Below are 18,138 nucleotides of genomic sequence, written 5' to 3'. Positions count from 1 at the left end.
GACAGCAGAACCAAGAACAGCAGCTAGGGAGGCAAAGGGACTGAGACGTAAGTTTGACTATGACACCTCTGATAAATAACTCTCATCTTTGTGTATTTCAGATTATTCTCTCAAATACACATGAATTGATTGATCATATATAGCCATTCATAAAAGAAAAGCCATACAGCAAAAAATTCAAAGCCAAATGACAGACCTTGAGTTCTTGATTTTAAACAAAATCAAAATAAATAAATAAATAAAACCACCACCAAACTAAATAAAAACAACAACAAACAAACAAACCAGAAGCAAATGCTTACACAGCAGATAAGGAGCTATCCTTCTTTGGTTTCTTCTTTTCTCGAGCATCACTAAAATCAAGAGCAGCTTTGTCCATTCCTAGTAACTCACTGATTCTGTCACGGCCATAAAACTCACCATATTTATCCATGACCTAAATTTAGGAGGAATAGTCAAGAGAGTCAGCTGGGTATAAGGTTTTTTATTTTCAGAGACAAGTTTAACATGCATGATTTTTTTAATCTGTTTGTTTCCATCTGCCTATCATACTGTTTTTTTCACCTTAATTTCAATCACTTTGACAGAGGCAATAGGGCTCATCAAGGATATGATGCTCTTACTCATTTAATGAAAATAGGAAGAGAAAGGCAACTCAGCAGAAGCAGAATAACTAAATCAATATTGTCACTGAAAAAAAAAATGTTGAGCTCACACAAGCAAAGATGTTTTAAATATCCTATCTACATGAAAAAATCTGATAAAAGTAAAATTTCTTGAAGGTAGTATTCAACCCTTTCTAGTTAACAAACTAGAACAACAAAGTTTGCTGGTCAATAAAGTTATTTGGCTATGCATTTTGCCTAATCATCTCAATCTGTCCCATCATCTTATAAAGTAATTTTCTAACTCTTTCCTGGGTAAAGGACTCTCTATTCTGTGTGCATGTGTATGTGTGTATGATGGTGTGAAAGCAGTAACTGGATTCAAACCATAGGTTAGGGGGAACTATACGTCCATGGTGCGGTAGAATTGAATGTGTGTGTGTGAGTCTGTGGTCTCTAGCAAAGATCAAGCCAGACTAGCTGGCAAGGGGTTGAAGCTGTCTGGAACTAAGGAGGTGAGTGGGTCTCTTAAGAGTCAGCTTTAGGTGCCAGAGCACAGAGGAGTAAGCTATGGGACACGGGAAATCATCACATAGAATCACAGAATTTCTAGGTTGGAAGAGACCTCAAGATCGTCGAGTCCAACCTCTGACCTAACACTAACAGTCCCCACTAAACCATATCCCTAAGCTCTACATCTAAGCGTCTTTTGAAGACTTCCAGGGATGGTGACTCCACCACTTCCCTGGGCAGCCTGTTCCAATGCCTAACAACCCTTTCGGTAAAGAAGTTCTTCCTAACATCCAACCTAAAACTCCCCTGGCGCAACTTTAGCCCATTCCCCCTCATCCCACCAGGCACGTGGGAGAACAGACCAACTCCTACCTCACTACAGCCTCCTTTAAGGTACCTGTAGAGAGCGATAAGGTCACCCCTGAGCCTCCTTTTCTCCAGGCTGAACAAGCCCAGCTCCCTCAGCCGCTCCTCGTAGGACTTGTTCTCCAGGCCCCTCACCAGCTTCGTCACCCTTCTCTGGACTCGCTCGAGCACCTTGATGTCCTTCTTGTAGCGAGGGGCCCAAAACTGAACACAGTACTCGAGGTGCGGTCTCACCAGAGGGACAGGGGGACGATCACCTCCCTAGCCCTGCTGGCCACACTGTTTCTGATACAAGGCAGGATGCCGTTGGCCTTCTTGGCCACCTGAGCACACTGCTGGCTCATATTCAGCTGACTATCCACCATCACTCCCAGGTCCTTCTCTGCCTGGCAGCTTTCCAACCATTCATCTCCCAGCCTGTAGCTCTGCTTGGGGTTGTTGCACCCCAAGTGCAGGACCCGACACTTGGCCTTGTTGAATTTCATACAGTTGACCTCAGCCCATCGGTGCAGCCTATCCAGATCCTCCTGAAGAGCTTTCCTACCCTTGAGCAGATCAACACACGCACCTAACTTGGTGTCATCTGCAAACTTACTGAGGGTGCACTTGATGCCCTCATCCAGATCATCGATAAAGATATTGGAATTAATATCTATAAAGAATTTCATACATATTTCAAAAAATAAACCTTACCTTTCTTTTCACAAATTTGTCCCAATAGTTGTTTGGAAAAGACCTGAAAAACACAGATGAAAAAAGAGATTACATTTTAGATTATCATGAAGAGTACCTACTAAGATGCCATAAAAATTATATAATAATTTGTTTCTAAGAGGCTCTCTGTTGGTGCTATCTCCAGCTAGTCTTTTGGGAAGTTATTGGAATGAAAGTTACCAATTGGCATTGAGCCTATCACATTCTCATGGCTGGGAAAGAGCAGCTGAGCTGATGTTTCTAGTGTTCCAAAGTATCATAGATCATATGATACCAAAGTATCATATCCAAAAGTTCCAAAGTATTAAAGGATCATATAATCCCAAAAGGCAGAGTTAAGGTTCCAAAGAAAAGCTTTCAAGAGACACTAAAAGGATACAAACCACTGTTCACTGTTGAACTGACAGCAATAAACAATCACCACTGCACTTGCTAAAAAAAAAAAAAAAAAAAAAAAAAAAGTTCCTTGCAATCTTTTTTTAATATATGGAATATATGGAAAAAAAAAAAAAACCTGCAAATGAAGAAGATTAAAACTGATAACAAACACTTGACCAAAATATTTTGTATATCCTTTCTGGAAATATACTCCTCACAACTGTGTATTTCAGACAAGCTGGACCATCAAATGCGTAACTGTGCAGTCTGAAGCATAATTCCTTGCAAAGTTATAGAAACAGAGTAAGCACAAACTCACTGTGTGTTGATTACAAGTCTATCCCATTGCCCTTTAATATCGTCTTCTGAGGGCTGTTCGGTTATATACAGCCCATCAAATTCCAATTTCCTTGCTACTTCCTTTTCCCTCTTAAAAATAACCAGTGGAACCTGCAATTGAAAAAAAAAAAAAAAAAAATCAATATATCAGAAATTAGTTAAAATGCTCTGAGATGTCTGAAAATCTATAAGAAAAGATGGTAGTTATGAAAAATTAAATACAAAAACTGAACACATATTAAATAATACTTCAAAAAAATAAAGGACTTGAAAACTGGCCAAGCTGACAAGATCAGTGTCAATACAGACAATCATCCGTCTTCTTCTAGCCATGTGAATGGGCACATTCACTGCTGGCAGTCACAAGAAGCGATACAGGTTATTGCTATAACTGGCTGACACTGTAACTGTGGAAATACTGAACCTACAGTCCAATGCCAGACCAGGAAATCAGGCCCTGGCCTGTAACCTTCTGAATTCACAAATCACCGAATGGTGTTTCTTTACATGGTTCCTCAACCTGCTTAAGCAAAGTTGCTACAACTTGATTCCAATTTATACCAGTCAAAGGACAAAAATGTTCATAACTAGAAGAAAAAAAAAAAAAAAGTTCAGTTTTTCTTACTTTCAAACAATAATACCCTATGATGCAGAAGAAAGAGATGATTGTGTGTAATATGGCCAAAATCCGCAGCGTGGGCTCCATGTAGCCACTGCTTTCTTCTAGGACATAATGAACTGCAATGACCCTCTGGCTGTCACTCTCCAAGCTGTTCAACTTCATACTTTCTCCAGTAGACACCACAGGAACTTCCTTTTCTTCTGTCACAGCAGAGGTGGAGACCTGTTTAAATCACTTGAATCTTAATATTGCAGGTATATTCCTCTGACAGGAGTTTTACACCACTACAAGTGAAAACAACCCTACCAAGGACAACATAATCATGAGGAAATAACTTTCTGCAGAAAAATATCCACAGGGAATACCTCACACAGTACAATACCTCACCCTTTCACCATGCTACACCAATTTGCGATAGTGTGGATTTTCTTTTACTCTCTTCCCATTGCAAATTTGGGTCATACATATCACCTTGAATTCAAGAAAGAGCATAGACCTTCTGGAAGAAGCCCAGTCAACTCCTGACATTGCCATATGTAATCCTTATCAGCAGGACTCTTCCTGGAACTGATTCAAGTCTGGAAAATCTACTGTTGCATTAACTATAGCAAAGGCCTTGACAAAAATGGTAAGTGATATTCCAGCTAGTTTAAGATGATGCAACTTCCCCTTGCTGTACACATCTTCTCAGGGGAGCAGGATGGCACACAAAAAAAAAAATAAATAAATATCTCAGCTGACATGTATTAGCTTAAGTTGCCACTGAAGGCTGGGCTTGGCTGAGTCTGTACAGGATAATGGAGCACAAAGGTAAACATTTCACTTTGCTGCATCTCTCACAGCACAGAACTTTGGAAATAGCTATTTGGAAGTCCATTATTACTTCTCAGAAACACATTAGTATCGCTGTTAGATCTCTGAAGTGGCAGACTGAAGAAGGCATTTAATCAGGTTAGGCATGTTAATCATAGGCATGTGAGGCTAGGCACTTTAATCATAGCACAGTGTCCACAAAACCTGAATGCTTTTCATAATGCAAATTAATATTGTGACAAGCTTACCTTATAGAAAAGAAGGATGAAGTTGATGGCAAAAGCAACAAACAATGCCAACATCCTCATGTTATAAAAGTTTCGAGCAAAATAGTTCTGAAAACAAAAATAAAATATAAATATTCCTTGCCTAATAATTATAATTCTTGAAATTAATTATTAAAAATTATTTTAGGAAATAAAATAACCTATATTGCATATTTAATAAATTATCTGAAATATGATGAATGTTTAATCCCAATCTGAAAAAAAATATTTATCCATACTTCACTACAGAACTTGTCACTATTTCAGGCAGATCATTTGATAAATAGAATATCAGACATGCTATTTTTCTTTAGTGGTCTCAAAGTCAGAAGATTGGAAAACTCTGCCTTAAATATTTTTTCATGTTTTCCTGCTTCTTTCTGATTTCAAAACCTTCAAAAATAACAGCGAAAGCACAGAAAATCTCAAGAAAAATCTTATTCCAGTGAGGAAATTCCTACCCAAACCTTATATACTAAGGTTAAAAGTACCCTATCTCTTCCTTACAATTCAGAAACTTTTCCAGCACCTAGTTTCAATGTTTTGTTTTAAATCTTACATGGAAATTCCTCCATTTTCAGCCCTAAACATAGAAGACTATTTGTGAGTTAGTATATGAGATTATTAGAAGAAAAATAAATAAAATTTGAATGGCTGCTACATGATACCCTGACACTGAGTTCAAAAGCAAAACTTAAGCAATTAGTTCCTTTATATTGTCATTGTCATTTTATTCTTTTGCTATGTTACTCATGGTAGATGTAGGCTGACCCTACACAATTATATCTACTAGATCTACAGCAAAAGCCTTTATCTTTTTGCTTTGGATTTCATTCCAGTCTCTCAGAATATGTATGCCTATATATATCTTAGCTAATAAAAACTTGGATTTTAAATAACTCTGCATCTTACTCAGAGCTACCATATGTTACTGAAACACAAATACATTTCTACAATTTTAGCTAGTCTTATTTTCCACATAATTTAAGAAATTTCTCAAATATGAACTTGCTATTTCATGAAAATCTTAATAAAATGTTTAGATAGAGGAACTTGACTTTTCCCAAAGTGTCTCAGGAAAACAGAAATCCTACAACCTCACAAGCTGCTCTAAAAATTCTTGACTTAATAAATACTTACCTTCACACAAAAACACTAGGCTTTTTTTGCACTGATGGATAGAAATCTTTGAAGGTCTGAATTTTAGCCAATAATTACATTCCTTATTATGTTAATATATGTCTAATATATTATTTTTTGGATTTGTGTGTTTGTATTTTTGCTTGCTTGTTTCCTCCACTAAAAAATTCAATTAAACCTTTGCCTTTATGTCCTATTCATGGATGACTGTGGATTGAATGAGTCTTAGCAGATGCGAATTTGTCTTTTTCATTTTGATAGCATAATGTAATAGTATATATCCCTCCCAATGCACAAACACAGAGTGTAGAGAACAGCTTACCAGAAGCTTTTGTTGATATGCAATTATTTTCTTCCAGAAAGCCGATTCCTGAACTTCCGGTTCTCCATATCTATGAGTATGAAGCTGTCTTAATTTCTGTTTCCCTTTGTCTTCCTTGGCTTTCTCTTCTTTTTCTCCATCCTCTCCTCTTAGGATACAAATGAAGCCAAAATAATAAGTCAAGTTAATAAAATTGACAAAAAAATAATTAAACCACACCCTGCAAGAGGACATTGCAACTTTTCATGAGGCTGAAGTAGTCATAATTCATGAAGTGCACATGTATGAATAACAAGGATAGATATCCATCTTCAGCATAAAGCACTGGAAAGGGTGACAGTCTGGTTAAGTCTACTGATATTTGAACTTAATGATTTGTCAGCCTGAAGTGAGAATTGCTAAGTGGTAGAAGCAGGTAACCAAGAATCTCCCAAACTTTATACCTGCAACTCTGCTTCATAATTGTGTAGCTAACACTGCCAAATGTCTGTACAACTCTCTATATGTCTAAGGGCTCCCCTCCAACCTCATGCACTTGAACTATCTGGTTCAGATACACAAACTGCAGAACACTAGTTCTTCTTGTATTTACAAGCCAAGCCTTAAGTTTTAAATTCTGCATTTCTGTCCAGATGAGGACAACAAAAACAACCCCTCTAGGAGAAGAGAGAAATATGAAAGCTTGACAGCATTTCAATCTGTGATAATCACCATGCTGCGTAATTACAGAAAGTCATAGCTAGTGGGCTGCCTTCTCCAAGCACAAAATCATAGGAACTGAGAATTATTTTGGAAGTTAATTTGACCTGACAGCCAGATAGATGAAAGGATCACAGAAGCCCATTTGATGCCAAAACAGAGTCAGAAGCAACTTATTAGTTACATTATTAATTTCTCTTTATCTATCTACAAACAGAATAACTGATATCCTAAGTTGCTTCATAGTAGAATATACTCAACAAACTTTCACTTGAAAGTTTGTCTTACATTAGAAGTGGCTTCAGGGCAATGCCAGGCACTTCCACTCTTCACAGAGAATACTGGTATCACTGCAACTCACACAGTCAAGCAGAGCAATCAACAGTGAAGTGACCTTCAAAAGTCAGCAAGACTCTCCTTCACAAAGTTGTACTGGCTGCATTAGAAGTTTGCTGTACTAATTAGGAAGAAGAGTTTTTGCTACTGTGTTTTGTTACTGTGGCAAGTGTTTGTCATTGCAGGAGAGCAATATGGAGATAACTTGAGACTAAGAGATCCACTTGAAATTTTATCAGTGATATATCAGCCACCATAAAAAATAGGGATGGAGAGTTTTTTTACTGGTTAAATCCAAGTCCTATGTTTTGCTTTTTTATTCTGAGCTAATATCATCAACATTTGATTTTACCATGTCTTAAAAAGACTGAAATGATTATTTATCAATGCTAATGATCCCCATAAAGACGTGAGAGGACTCAGTAATTCTTTAAAACTGTAACAGAGTAATAAGGTTATGCAAAATCTAAATAACTCAAAACAGTTCTTATCAAATGGGAAGGGTGAAAGAGTCAGTCTCTACCACTGATAGATAATTAGTCTCTGTAACACAAGCGCTCTTACAATTTTTCCAAGACATTTTCTTCTCGTTTTCATACTTGCCAAAAAAACCTTAAACAAACAGATGAAATTAAGCCCAATGAAAACAGACCAACAAAAGACTTGATTCTCAGAAAACAATGATTTTGCAGATTCAAGATATATTAAAAAGTATACTCAATTCCATCAAAATTTTCAATGAACTCTAGAACCATTGCAGCTATGCCTCTGTAAATAAACTGCCTCTTGGATAAACATGTAAACTCCTAGGACTACCGTCTGAAACTGTTGTTCAGTGAGCTTTTAATACCTGTGGGGAAAGGCAGGAAGTTACATTATGAGTTCTGTGAATTCTAAAATAAACTAAATTGAAATTACGAAGGATGGAGCTGGAAGAGGGGAATTCATAAAATCTCTTAGTGATTTCATGGCATTTCCTTGCAAATGCCTACTGATGAGGAGGATGGATTAAATATATACATACACACACACACACCTTAATAGTGGAATGTGAATGAAAATAAAATTAAAGGAAAAGAAGTATAATAAAGCTGATATTTTAGTGAAACAAACTAATTTGCAGTACCACTAGTTAAAGTTATACATACTCTGCTTTTTCAGGTTCAGATTTTGTTTCCTCCTTCTCTTCATCTTCTTTCATTTGTTCCTACAGATAGTCAGATTAAGGGAAAAAAAAGTGTCTGAGTATTATTATGCAGAACAGAATTAGTTAAAAGGATACACAGACTGTGGAATATTACACTTTTTCTTTTTTTTAGCTGTTGAAGCTCTGAGAGAAGATGATGCTTCAATATTTATTTATGAAGACACATTTTAGCACTAAATTAGAAGGAAACCAAACTACCACCTACTTAGAGAAGGCTGTGGGAATTGAAGTTTATGATATCAGAGAGGGTATGGTTTAGTGATTATGTGATTCCCTAAAATCATGTCACACACACACACACACAAAAAAAACAAACACGCAAACATAGATGCAAGCTGTGTTTCAAGACAAAATAGTTAGCATATGAAAAAGATAAACATAGAGCATAAGCATAGAAATAAAAAGTGCAATTACCTGGATTTTTTCCTGTTCCTCAGGCATTGGAGCTAAGGAAGGAGTGCTCAGCAAATCGCTCAAACCAGCGTTTGGATTATGAGGGATCAATTTATACTGTCCACCTTCCCGTTTCAAATCCAAACCAAATATATCTGATAGTAGATCACTCTCATCTGATAAAGTTCTCAAATCTGTCAAGTCTTCTGCAGGCAATGCAGTTTCTGTGGGCTTCCTCTCCCCCTCTTCTCCTTCCCCACGCACCTCATCCTGCGTGGGATCTGGCATATTAGCTAATAGTTCAGCCACCTTGATCTTCTTTGCTCCTTCTACTAGGCTTCCTCCAAGCAGCAAACTGCATATGATGCGAAAGAAGCCACGGAAGACACTACAAGCAAAATGCAGTAAGCCCATCAAAATGCTCCAGTAGGAAGAAAACAAAGCCATAATCATGTCCTTCATGGTCATTTTCTTCACTTTTTTCATCTGTTTCTTCAGGCTTTTCATGCTAAGCATTTTCATAAGAGTCATTAAATTATACTTGAGAGCTACTAATGCTAACTTCATAGTTACAAGAGAGAAGAAACCCATTCCAGGATCCTGCTCCTCAGGCTTATCTTTGTCATTTTCCTCTTTATTAGCTGACCTTTCATTCAGATCTGACTCAGAAATCTGAGCAGCCAGTTGCATTTCAAAGATGGTATCCTCACAGAAATTAACAAAAAGCTCCATCTTTTCTTTCTCCCCACCTTCATTTACAACATCAAATATAAATTGTCTCTTTGACTCTTTTACCTGAGGTTTCTCCCACTGAGTCCGACTTGACTCACTTATTTCAAAATATACTCGTTCAATGCGCTTTGCACTACCCATGATTTCTATGCGTCCAAGGAAAGGCTGAAAGTAATTCAGCACACTCTCTGACAGTTCAAGAAAAGTTTGCAAGCGGGTATCATGGGGCATGTGTTCTGAGAGGTTGGTCAGGAGAACAGCAACATTGAAACCAATGTCTTTGGCAGGTTCATGGAACCGTTTCACAAACTCCTCGTAGTCCAGAGTCTCATTCTCATCAGTTTCAGCACAGGACAGCAGAAACTCAGTTTCAGACTGAGTGTAATGTTTATGGCTTTCCATTGCTTTGTGGAAATCCCTTTTTGAAATTATGCCTTTACCATCTGGGTCATACTCTTTGAATGCATCAGAGGAAGTCAAATCCTTCAGTTTTAAGAACATATCAAAGAACTTCAGAATCATCTCCACATTGTTGGACGATTCCACAAGCATATCAACCATCTGCTTGCCAATAGTTCCATTCACAACATTACCTAGATGTGATGACATGAAATTAGAAATATTGATGGCAGCAAGTATTTTGGCAACGTGTTTAATAATGACTAGTGAAATAATTATACAGTAAGATTGATAAACCACTGGCTCACATAGTTATATGAGGAAAACAGCTGTAAAATCAGGAATCTTTTACTAATAGCACTACCCTAAGACTTGGAAAAAGATGTAAGTGACTGAAATATTTGCCATTAAAGAAATAACTAACAAGCCACAGAGAGGTATATCTGTTATGTTTATTAAAGTACTAAACATGAGACAGTTTTTCAAAAGTGATAATGTAAATTTTACTGTAGTGCAACACAAACAGAGGATGAGTAGGTCCCTGATGGAGCACTGCCTAATACTAATACTAAGAATTACTTTGCTTCTCAGTTACCTCAGTTACCTCAGGTGAGCAAAGCAGCAGCCATCCATGCTACACTGTAATCCAGGTTGCATTTGCTGCCCTCCCAGATAATACATCTCTTTCTCTCTCTGCCCTCTCAAGATAATAAATGTGACGCAATACATGTAGGAAGCATAAAGGAAAATCTTTGGATCATCTATGCTTGTGTATTTCTGTCTTTCTACTATTGATAGTCTATTGTTAATCTGCCAATACGATACCAGAAAGAAGATACATAAATAGCATTATTTCTTGACAATGATCACATTCTCTGGGGAACCATAATTTCCAGTATTAGTCATAAGGAAACTTGAACCTACTCACTAAATAAATCAAAGCCTATTCTTCATGGCTAAGACCATTATAAAAACAAATGCAATATAAAAAAAAAAATCTATTAATAAAACGATAGATAAATGTCTCAGTTCTTGGAATTTAGAATTTCAACCTAGAGTTAAAAACAAACAAACAAACAAAAACTTCTCACTTAAGGCAAAAGATAGGCCATATTCACAGAAACAAAGTAAAACCTATGTCACAGCTGGATTTTATGCAATTCTGACATTCAGAAGTAACATAAATGATATCGACTGGACTGTATCAATCTTCCATGCAATTTAAGATCTCACAGCTGATACATAAAAATCAAAAACCTAAAGGAAAATGGAACATTAAACACAAAGGTGAAAATGTTGCTAAAGCAATTGCAAAAGAGAATTTCAAATTACACTTTACCTACCTTCCAGCATAGACAGCAACATGACAACCATATCCTTTTGAAGATCCATTAATTCTTTCAGTAATTCAATTTGACTGGAATCCTAAAGAAATGAATACAATATATATAATATCTACTGATTTTTTTGACATTCATATATGTGCATGCAGATTTCACCCTGTAAAAATAAGATTTAAAATTTAAGAAGCTATTAGGATCATAACTGGTAACACAGCAATAAAGCAATAATAAGGTATGTCTGGCTCACAGATGATGCCTCTGTAAAGTTTCATGTCAGCTAAAGCAGTGTTGCTGTTAGTATAATCAAGTTCACAGCCTTGGAAAAAAATAATGGCAGCAGCACACAGAAGACAAAGTGTAACATGCTTCAAAGTGACTGATTTTTATTTATTTTTTTGGGGGGGGCGGGGGGAGAGATGGGACCGGGACTTTTGTTCTGGAAACTTCTGGTTTAAAACAAAGACCAAATACTTTCCTTAAGCAAACCCCAGGTATAGAAAGATGCCATATGACAACATATGACAACATAAATCCATTTAGCCACACTCAACACCTTTGAAAAATGGTATTTGAACACAGTGCAATTAGTATATTCTTGCAATAAGAAAGAATAAATTAATAAAACAGCCCAAGTGAGCTCTGGAAGGCCCGAAGAGTCTGAACTCCACACAAGAAAAAGGCACCATCTCAATTTATACACATCTCTATTTGGAGCAGACCACGTTTCTGTCATTACTCAAAACAGTCTAACTCCACTCACTACAATGAACTTTGTTGAGCAAAGCATTTTGGCTCTCTCCAAAGTGGCAGGGTATCATTATTTTCTAGATGTTATAGTTATAAGATTGTAAGAAACCACTCTGCACACAGCTGAGACTAAAATCTTGCCATTATTGTGAAAACAAATCTTACCAATGATCACATCAGATTTATTAATCAACAATTAATTTTATGTATTTTACTTCCTGTCTGTAACTACTTGTATACTAGTTTCCATCTTGCTTTAGTGATTTAGGAAGAAAGCATAACAGTCACCACTGTGGCCTACCCAATCATTGATTGTTTTTTTCTATTCTGAAAATAACAAAGATGTTCCAAAATGACAATACATGGTACACGGGCTTACAAAGACACCTTAGGAAAAATTCATTGCATCACTTTGAAAATCAACTTTCACTATGATGCTATCTACTGGAAAGTGACACCTATTTATCAGTAACAAATAAGAACCAGAATGGTAGCAGAAAAGTCCACAGATCTAAGTAACTGACCTACTTCCACTGGTAAAGTCCCAAGGGTTGGTAGGAAAACCATTTAAGCAAGACTATCTCCATTTACGCAACACATTCAAAAATACTGACATGTACTTACATATACTTCATATACATTATAAGTAAATAAAAAATCAGGTCTAAAAACTTCATAGCCTTCAGAGTTTTATTACTTAACAACTAAAATGTTTTCAAGATTATGACACTTCTCTGAGAATGTTTAGTTATTTAAAAAAAATCAGGATTATTTTCTACTTTCGATTAAGATGTGTAATATAAGGATAACTGCAATTTTTTAAAAAGTTAAAAAGTTGAAAAACAGACTGCTTAAAGTTAGGATTCTTCCCATCTAACTTTAGCTCTAAAGAGCTGTCTGTGCTAGTTCTCTACACCATATTGTAAGGATAAATTACAATTCTTGTCTATTCAGAGTAGAAAGGACTTAGATGTCTGCATTGAACTAGGCACCTGAACAGGGAAGAGAGATGCTACATAAAAAGCTTGTGCAAAATTGCAGAAAACATGGAGGCAGAACTTTGATATGAAACACAGGAAATGGATTGCTTTTCTCTGATTTCACGTTATATGATTCATTTTCAACTTCATCGAACCTTGTTATAAGCCTGGTGCTCATGAGCACTTTGACTCTGTAATTTATACCCTCAGCTTTGTTTTATTCTCTCAGCTCTGCCTCTTATTTTTCCTCATACCTCCATTATTAACTGTGGTAATTAGTTATTTAAACATACTAACAAGACACTTTATCATTATTATAAGTTAGCAACTTTACAAACAAAAACTAAAAGATACCTGGGACAGCTTCATCTGCATGTGGGCAAACACATGAAGAAAACCAACTACAGCATCCCATAGCCTGCTGTGTGCCAGACTTTGCTGATTCCCAGTACATGGCCCCTATTGATAAGTCAACAAGAGAAGAAAGGTAGGTTTTATTTGGAAGAAACTTAACAAAAGACAAGTATAAACAATAGAGAAGCATAGTAGGGGGTCTGTCCTTTAAAAACTGCCGTGAAAAGCTAAGCATATACAGATTTTTTTATCTTGCAACACCACTGACCATAAGCAATGCATATTTCTAATAGCCATTCTTTCTGTTTTAGCTGAGTCCCATTTCAGAACCATAAAAAGTACAGCTGTCTGCAACATTAAACTGCAAATGTTAGAGAGGTACAAAATCTTCAAACTGATTCTTCCCTACTTAATACAATAACTCAGGAATTAATTAATATGGGATTGATGCAAAATTGGTATAAGTGATAAGGGACTAAGATTCCTCATTTCTTTTTTTCCCAGTATATTCCACCTGTTCTAGAAAGCAGTGCTAAATAATATTATTCAAAAAATTCCAACTTCAAAAAAGCAGGATTACAAAATATTTTGAAACTTTAGAGAACAGTAAATAAAACAATTACTAGCTAACAATGCTATTTGTGACTTGCCAAATATGTTTACAACAAGCACATGTACACTCGTGACTATAAGCTGCCTTTACTCAGATTTACATGTTCCAATGCTATCACACTTGATCCTCATGAAATAAAATATTATTTTCATAATATACATTTCCAGTTGAAGGAGAACAGTATAATAGACATATAGTCTAACGGGATGCTCTCTAACCTGATTATTATATGTGGAAGCAAATTATAATATTTTTGATGGATTTACATGAGGAATTAATAAGAATTAAATTATGCCTAGTTCTTTAAATAGCATGAAAGAACTGCCATATTGTTATTTTGACAGAATTAATCCCATCTGTAAATAGAATTAAGGCTAATTACTATTTCATGAGGAATACTTCAGTTTTCAGATTCATTGTGCAAATTAATTATCAGTTTGGTATTCAAAAACTTCTAGTCTTATTTTGCAAAAGCAGCATAATAATGATAAAAACACTAAATTACATTCAACACTCCCCTTTACCAATTCTTAATCACACATTAAAAAATACATTAAAAGAATACAACCAAACCTGAAGAAATTTGCTTTCAAAAAAAAAAAAAAAAGAAAAAAAGAAAAGACTTGCTGTTTGTAGAAGACCACAAAGGCAATGGCAACAATTTTAAGATGGCAAAAGCCAAGCAGTTCAGAAATAAACTGAAGCTTTCTTGCAGGACTTGCATTATGAAGCGTATAATATAAACAAGTTACTTTTTTGAATACATTTTCAGATTAGTCATTCAGTGAACTACTCCATTTTTTATTTTCTGCAAGCAACCCAAAGCTGCCTTAGAACACAGAACATTTGATTTCTTCATTAGTCTCTCACTAGTCTTCTTTGAATCCTGCCAGTATGTCTTCTCATTTATCACTGTCTACCCCAAGTACATCTCTACAGTTATCAAATGTAACATGTGACTTGATCAGAATAAAACAAACTCTACCTACTATTCATACAACTAATGGATCAGGGAGTAGTGCCAGCTATACAAAACTTCTTTTTCTACATAAATAAATGCACTAAAATAATTTTGAAGTTTAAACGTACCTATATTATATCCCGATATATATTTTATCTAGCTGTACATTGTCTTTATTACAAAGGTATTATTCATTTTCTTTCAAATCCATAAAATTAGAAATAAACTAACTTACCTGGATATACTCTGTGAGAGTATTGAAAACCTGTTTTGCAACCTGGATGGCTTTGGAAAAATTCCGTTGTCCTTGCTCATCAATAACATCCTTCCCAGAATAATACCAATAGAAATCACTAATGGACTCCTAAAAACAGTTATGAGAAGCACGAAGAGATTATGTAATCAAAATTTCTCTAACCAGTTCTTCATCAAGATCAGAAACATATTAGCTAGGAATACAGTTCTGGAAAGTATTTATTTTATAAAGGTTCTTAAATGATCACAAAAATGTTTTAAACTCCATACAGGTTGTCAAGTGTTACTTCAAGAACTGTATTTTCATCTCACGGGAATCAATAGGAACAATAGTAAACTGAAATAATAAAATAAAATAAAATAAAATAAAATAAAATAAAATAAAATAAAATAAAATAAAATAAAATAAAATAAAATAAAATAAAATAAAATAAAAATACACAAACCTCCCCCATATACCTCAAAATCAAGATTAAAAAAAAAAAAAAAGATATATAGAGAGACAGACAGAGAGCTAGATCTGTTGGTATCTGCCATATTCTGCATTCTGAACAGGTCTCAATAGTATGGCAATGCTGCATGCTGCTCTTTATACTGTTTGCTTGACACCCAGTCAATAGCAGGAACAAATGTTGCTTTGTGTGCATGATTCTTCTTTCTGTCTTCCTCAAAGGAAACCTTATTAAAGTTTCAACAAAGTAAGCAATGGAATAGAAATTGTATTGTCCCTACAACTTCTACAGAATGTGTAAGGATAAATAGCAACATTGGTAACAACAGCAACTTAAAGAATACTGATTTTAATAGATTGGAATTCTTAGACACCATACATACATGACTAAAGAGAAAATTTAACTAGCTAAATAAAGATTAGACTATTCTTACACTTTACTGCATGCCATCACATGGCTGTGCATCTAGCTGACCAATGTTCAGACTGAATCAGAACATGGATGAAAAAACAGCTGTCTGAATCTCAAGCTGAACAATAGAAAACACTTTTCAGTCACAGGGTAGTCACAGTCAATTACTGGCTAGAGTTTTATGCACTTCCTTAGCATGTCTACTTTCTGCCTGTGCTGGTTGGTTAACAGACTTCACTGAATTTTTGTATACAGTGGTTGATATTAGCCTTTTACACTTCTGCCACTTTTACTCCCATAGGGCAGCATAACAACACTTTAAGAACTGTAACCAGTAGAGAATTACAGACTGTTTTTTCAACAAAATGGATTATAATGAACAAAATAAATGTAATCACAAATACATGTGCTTGTCTGATAAAGCTGAACATTTTATGATAAAGATGAAGTTCAACCTAGCTGTAAACAGAACTTTTATGATAGGAAATGACTTATTCCAGAAGGATATACCAGAGAAATTAAGAAACTCAGAGTTTCCACATAGAACAGTCTAACTTATGATTGAAATAAACTAAAAGTATAATGTTGCATAAATGAAAGTCATTATCATCATTTACTTGATTAGTACAGAAGTTAACCTACCTGAACTCTCAATAAGTAATCCACAGTGGAAATGATAATATTAACAGTTGTGTTGTTACCAGTCTGAGTTCTCAGATAATTTTGAAAATCTAAAAATTCAAATAAAAGTTCAATTTACATTTAAGTGCTAAAGACTTACAAAGTGATTCCTGCAAATTAATTCCAAGGAAAGTATAGCTTAAATAAATGCATTTTTTTTGTTGTTACTTTGTTTTTTCAAAAAAATGTCTTTAGCATGCCGTCTGCATTTTATTGCAGAGATCACATCAGTCCATCAGCAAACCATAAGCCCAAAATTTGATTATGTTTAATAATATGTATTATTATTATGTTTAATGATATACATTTTCCTAAGTGACAGTGAAATCAAGTCTCTTAATTATACAATTGCTGTTTACAAGGTCAGAAATATGTCCAACAACTAATACAATTTTTTCTTTTTTTTTTTCCCTCTCAATAACTGACTCGAAGTCATAAGCCACATATATTTTCCTATATAGTTTACCTTTCCTAGTCAGGTCAAGACTGAAAACTCATCATTCTGGAAACCCATACCTTTTCTACAATGTTGGAACAGATTAAACAACCTGAGATTTTCATTACAAATAAATATTTTCCTTTCATGTCTAGTCCAGCAGCTACACTATCTTTCATAAAATTTTATAAACACTGCCAAACTTACAGCAGTGAATGTCTTTTATCTTTATAGTTATCTTTAAGTTACCACCACCTTGACTTAGCTGGAAGCCTGCCCACAAACCTGAGTTATGTCCTTCACAAAGTAGTTGAAGAAAGCGGAAGAGATCACAGGTAAACTCATCATCCTGCATCACCTTTTCTCCTGTAGAAAGGCCAGATGGAAGCACAGATTATCACAGGCTGCCAATTAACACCCCACACCCCCTGCAGAAAATCTCCATATTTAATTTTAAGAAAGAGAGAAAAGGAGAGAAAATTTATAGCCACCAATCTATCTGAAGCACATATGACTCATGCTTGGCAGATAGTTATGTTATTTAAAACAATTAAATGATAAAACTTAAATTTTGAGTTATAAATATGGCAGCATGAGCTTGGCAACATTTTAGAAATAATCCACAATTTACATTCTCCTTTAACTTTGCTGGGCATGAATGCTGCATTACATACAAAGGTTAGGATTAGATTAATTTGGTTCTAATTCATCACAAAACAAGGTAATTAAAAATACAGAGAGAGAATTAATTGAACAGTAATGAAAATCATTCCTCAAATAAATTATTAGTTTTTAACATATTTTATTTTAAAATAAATAGCTAAAAAAAAAAAAAAAAGATATTTACAGCTATCTGCATTTTCAAGAATCTTTTAGGCTGACATTTCTGAGGATTTATCACCTGCTTACTGATGACACAAAATGTATGTTGGGCTTTCATCTCCCTTGACAAAATAAAGCATTAAACTTATAATGAACTAGAGTATATGCCAACGTGCTTTGCTGAATTAAACCCTTAAGTTCTTTTTTTTTTTTTTTTTTGTGGACAGATAATATCCAGA

General features: G+C 35.1%; 1 protein-coding gene across 13 annotated transcripts in view; it reads right to left on the bottom strand.

Moving 5' to 3' along the window:
- The window catches only part of RYR2 (ryanodine receptor 2), a 428,706-nt gene that overhangs the window by 10,744 nt on the left and 399,824 nt on the right, over nucleotides 1-18,138 (bottom strand). For all 13 annotated transcript variants that reach the window (XM_084513246.1, XM_084513253.1, XM_084513254.1 and 10 more), the window contains 13 exons: nucleotides 17,363-17,443; nucleotides 16,603-16,691; nucleotides 15,078-15,206; nucleotides 13,269-13,373; nucleotides 11,188-11,269; nucleotides 8,735-10,038; nucleotides 8,262-8,320; nucleotides 6,079-6,226; nucleotides 4,599-4,685; nucleotides 3,541-3,759; nucleotides 2,896-3,026; nucleotides 2,178-2,220; nucleotides 303-436 (listed from right to left, as the gene is read on the bottom strand). In XM_084513246.1, the coding sequence (XP_084369372.1) occupies nucleotides 303-436; nucleotides 2,178-2,220; nucleotides 2,896-3,026; nucleotides 3,541-3,759; nucleotides 4,599-4,685; nucleotides 6,079-6,226; nucleotides 8,262-8,320; nucleotides 8,735-10,038; nucleotides 11,188-11,269; nucleotides 13,269-13,373; nucleotides 15,078-15,206; nucleotides 16,603-16,691; nucleotides 17,363-17,443 (2,611 nt within the window). The remainder of the gene's footprint in view (nucleotides 1-302; nucleotides 437-2,177; nucleotides 2,221-2,895; nucleotides 3,027-3,540; nucleotides 3,760-4,598; nucleotides 4,686-6,078; nucleotides 6,227-8,261; nucleotides 8,321-8,734; nucleotides 10,039-11,187; nucleotides 11,270-13,268; nucleotides 13,374-15,077; nucleotides 15,207-16,602; nucleotides 16,692-17,362; nucleotides 17,444-18,138) is intronic.

Source organism: Aythya ferina, assembly GCF_964211825.1.
Source record: "Aythya ferina genome assembly, chromosome: 3".
NCBI classification, from domain to species: domain Eukaryota; kingdom Metazoa; phylum Chordata; class Aves; order Anseriformes; family Anatidae; genus Aythya; species Aythya ferina.
This window is presented reverse-complemented; position numbering and strand designations above follow the sequence as displayed.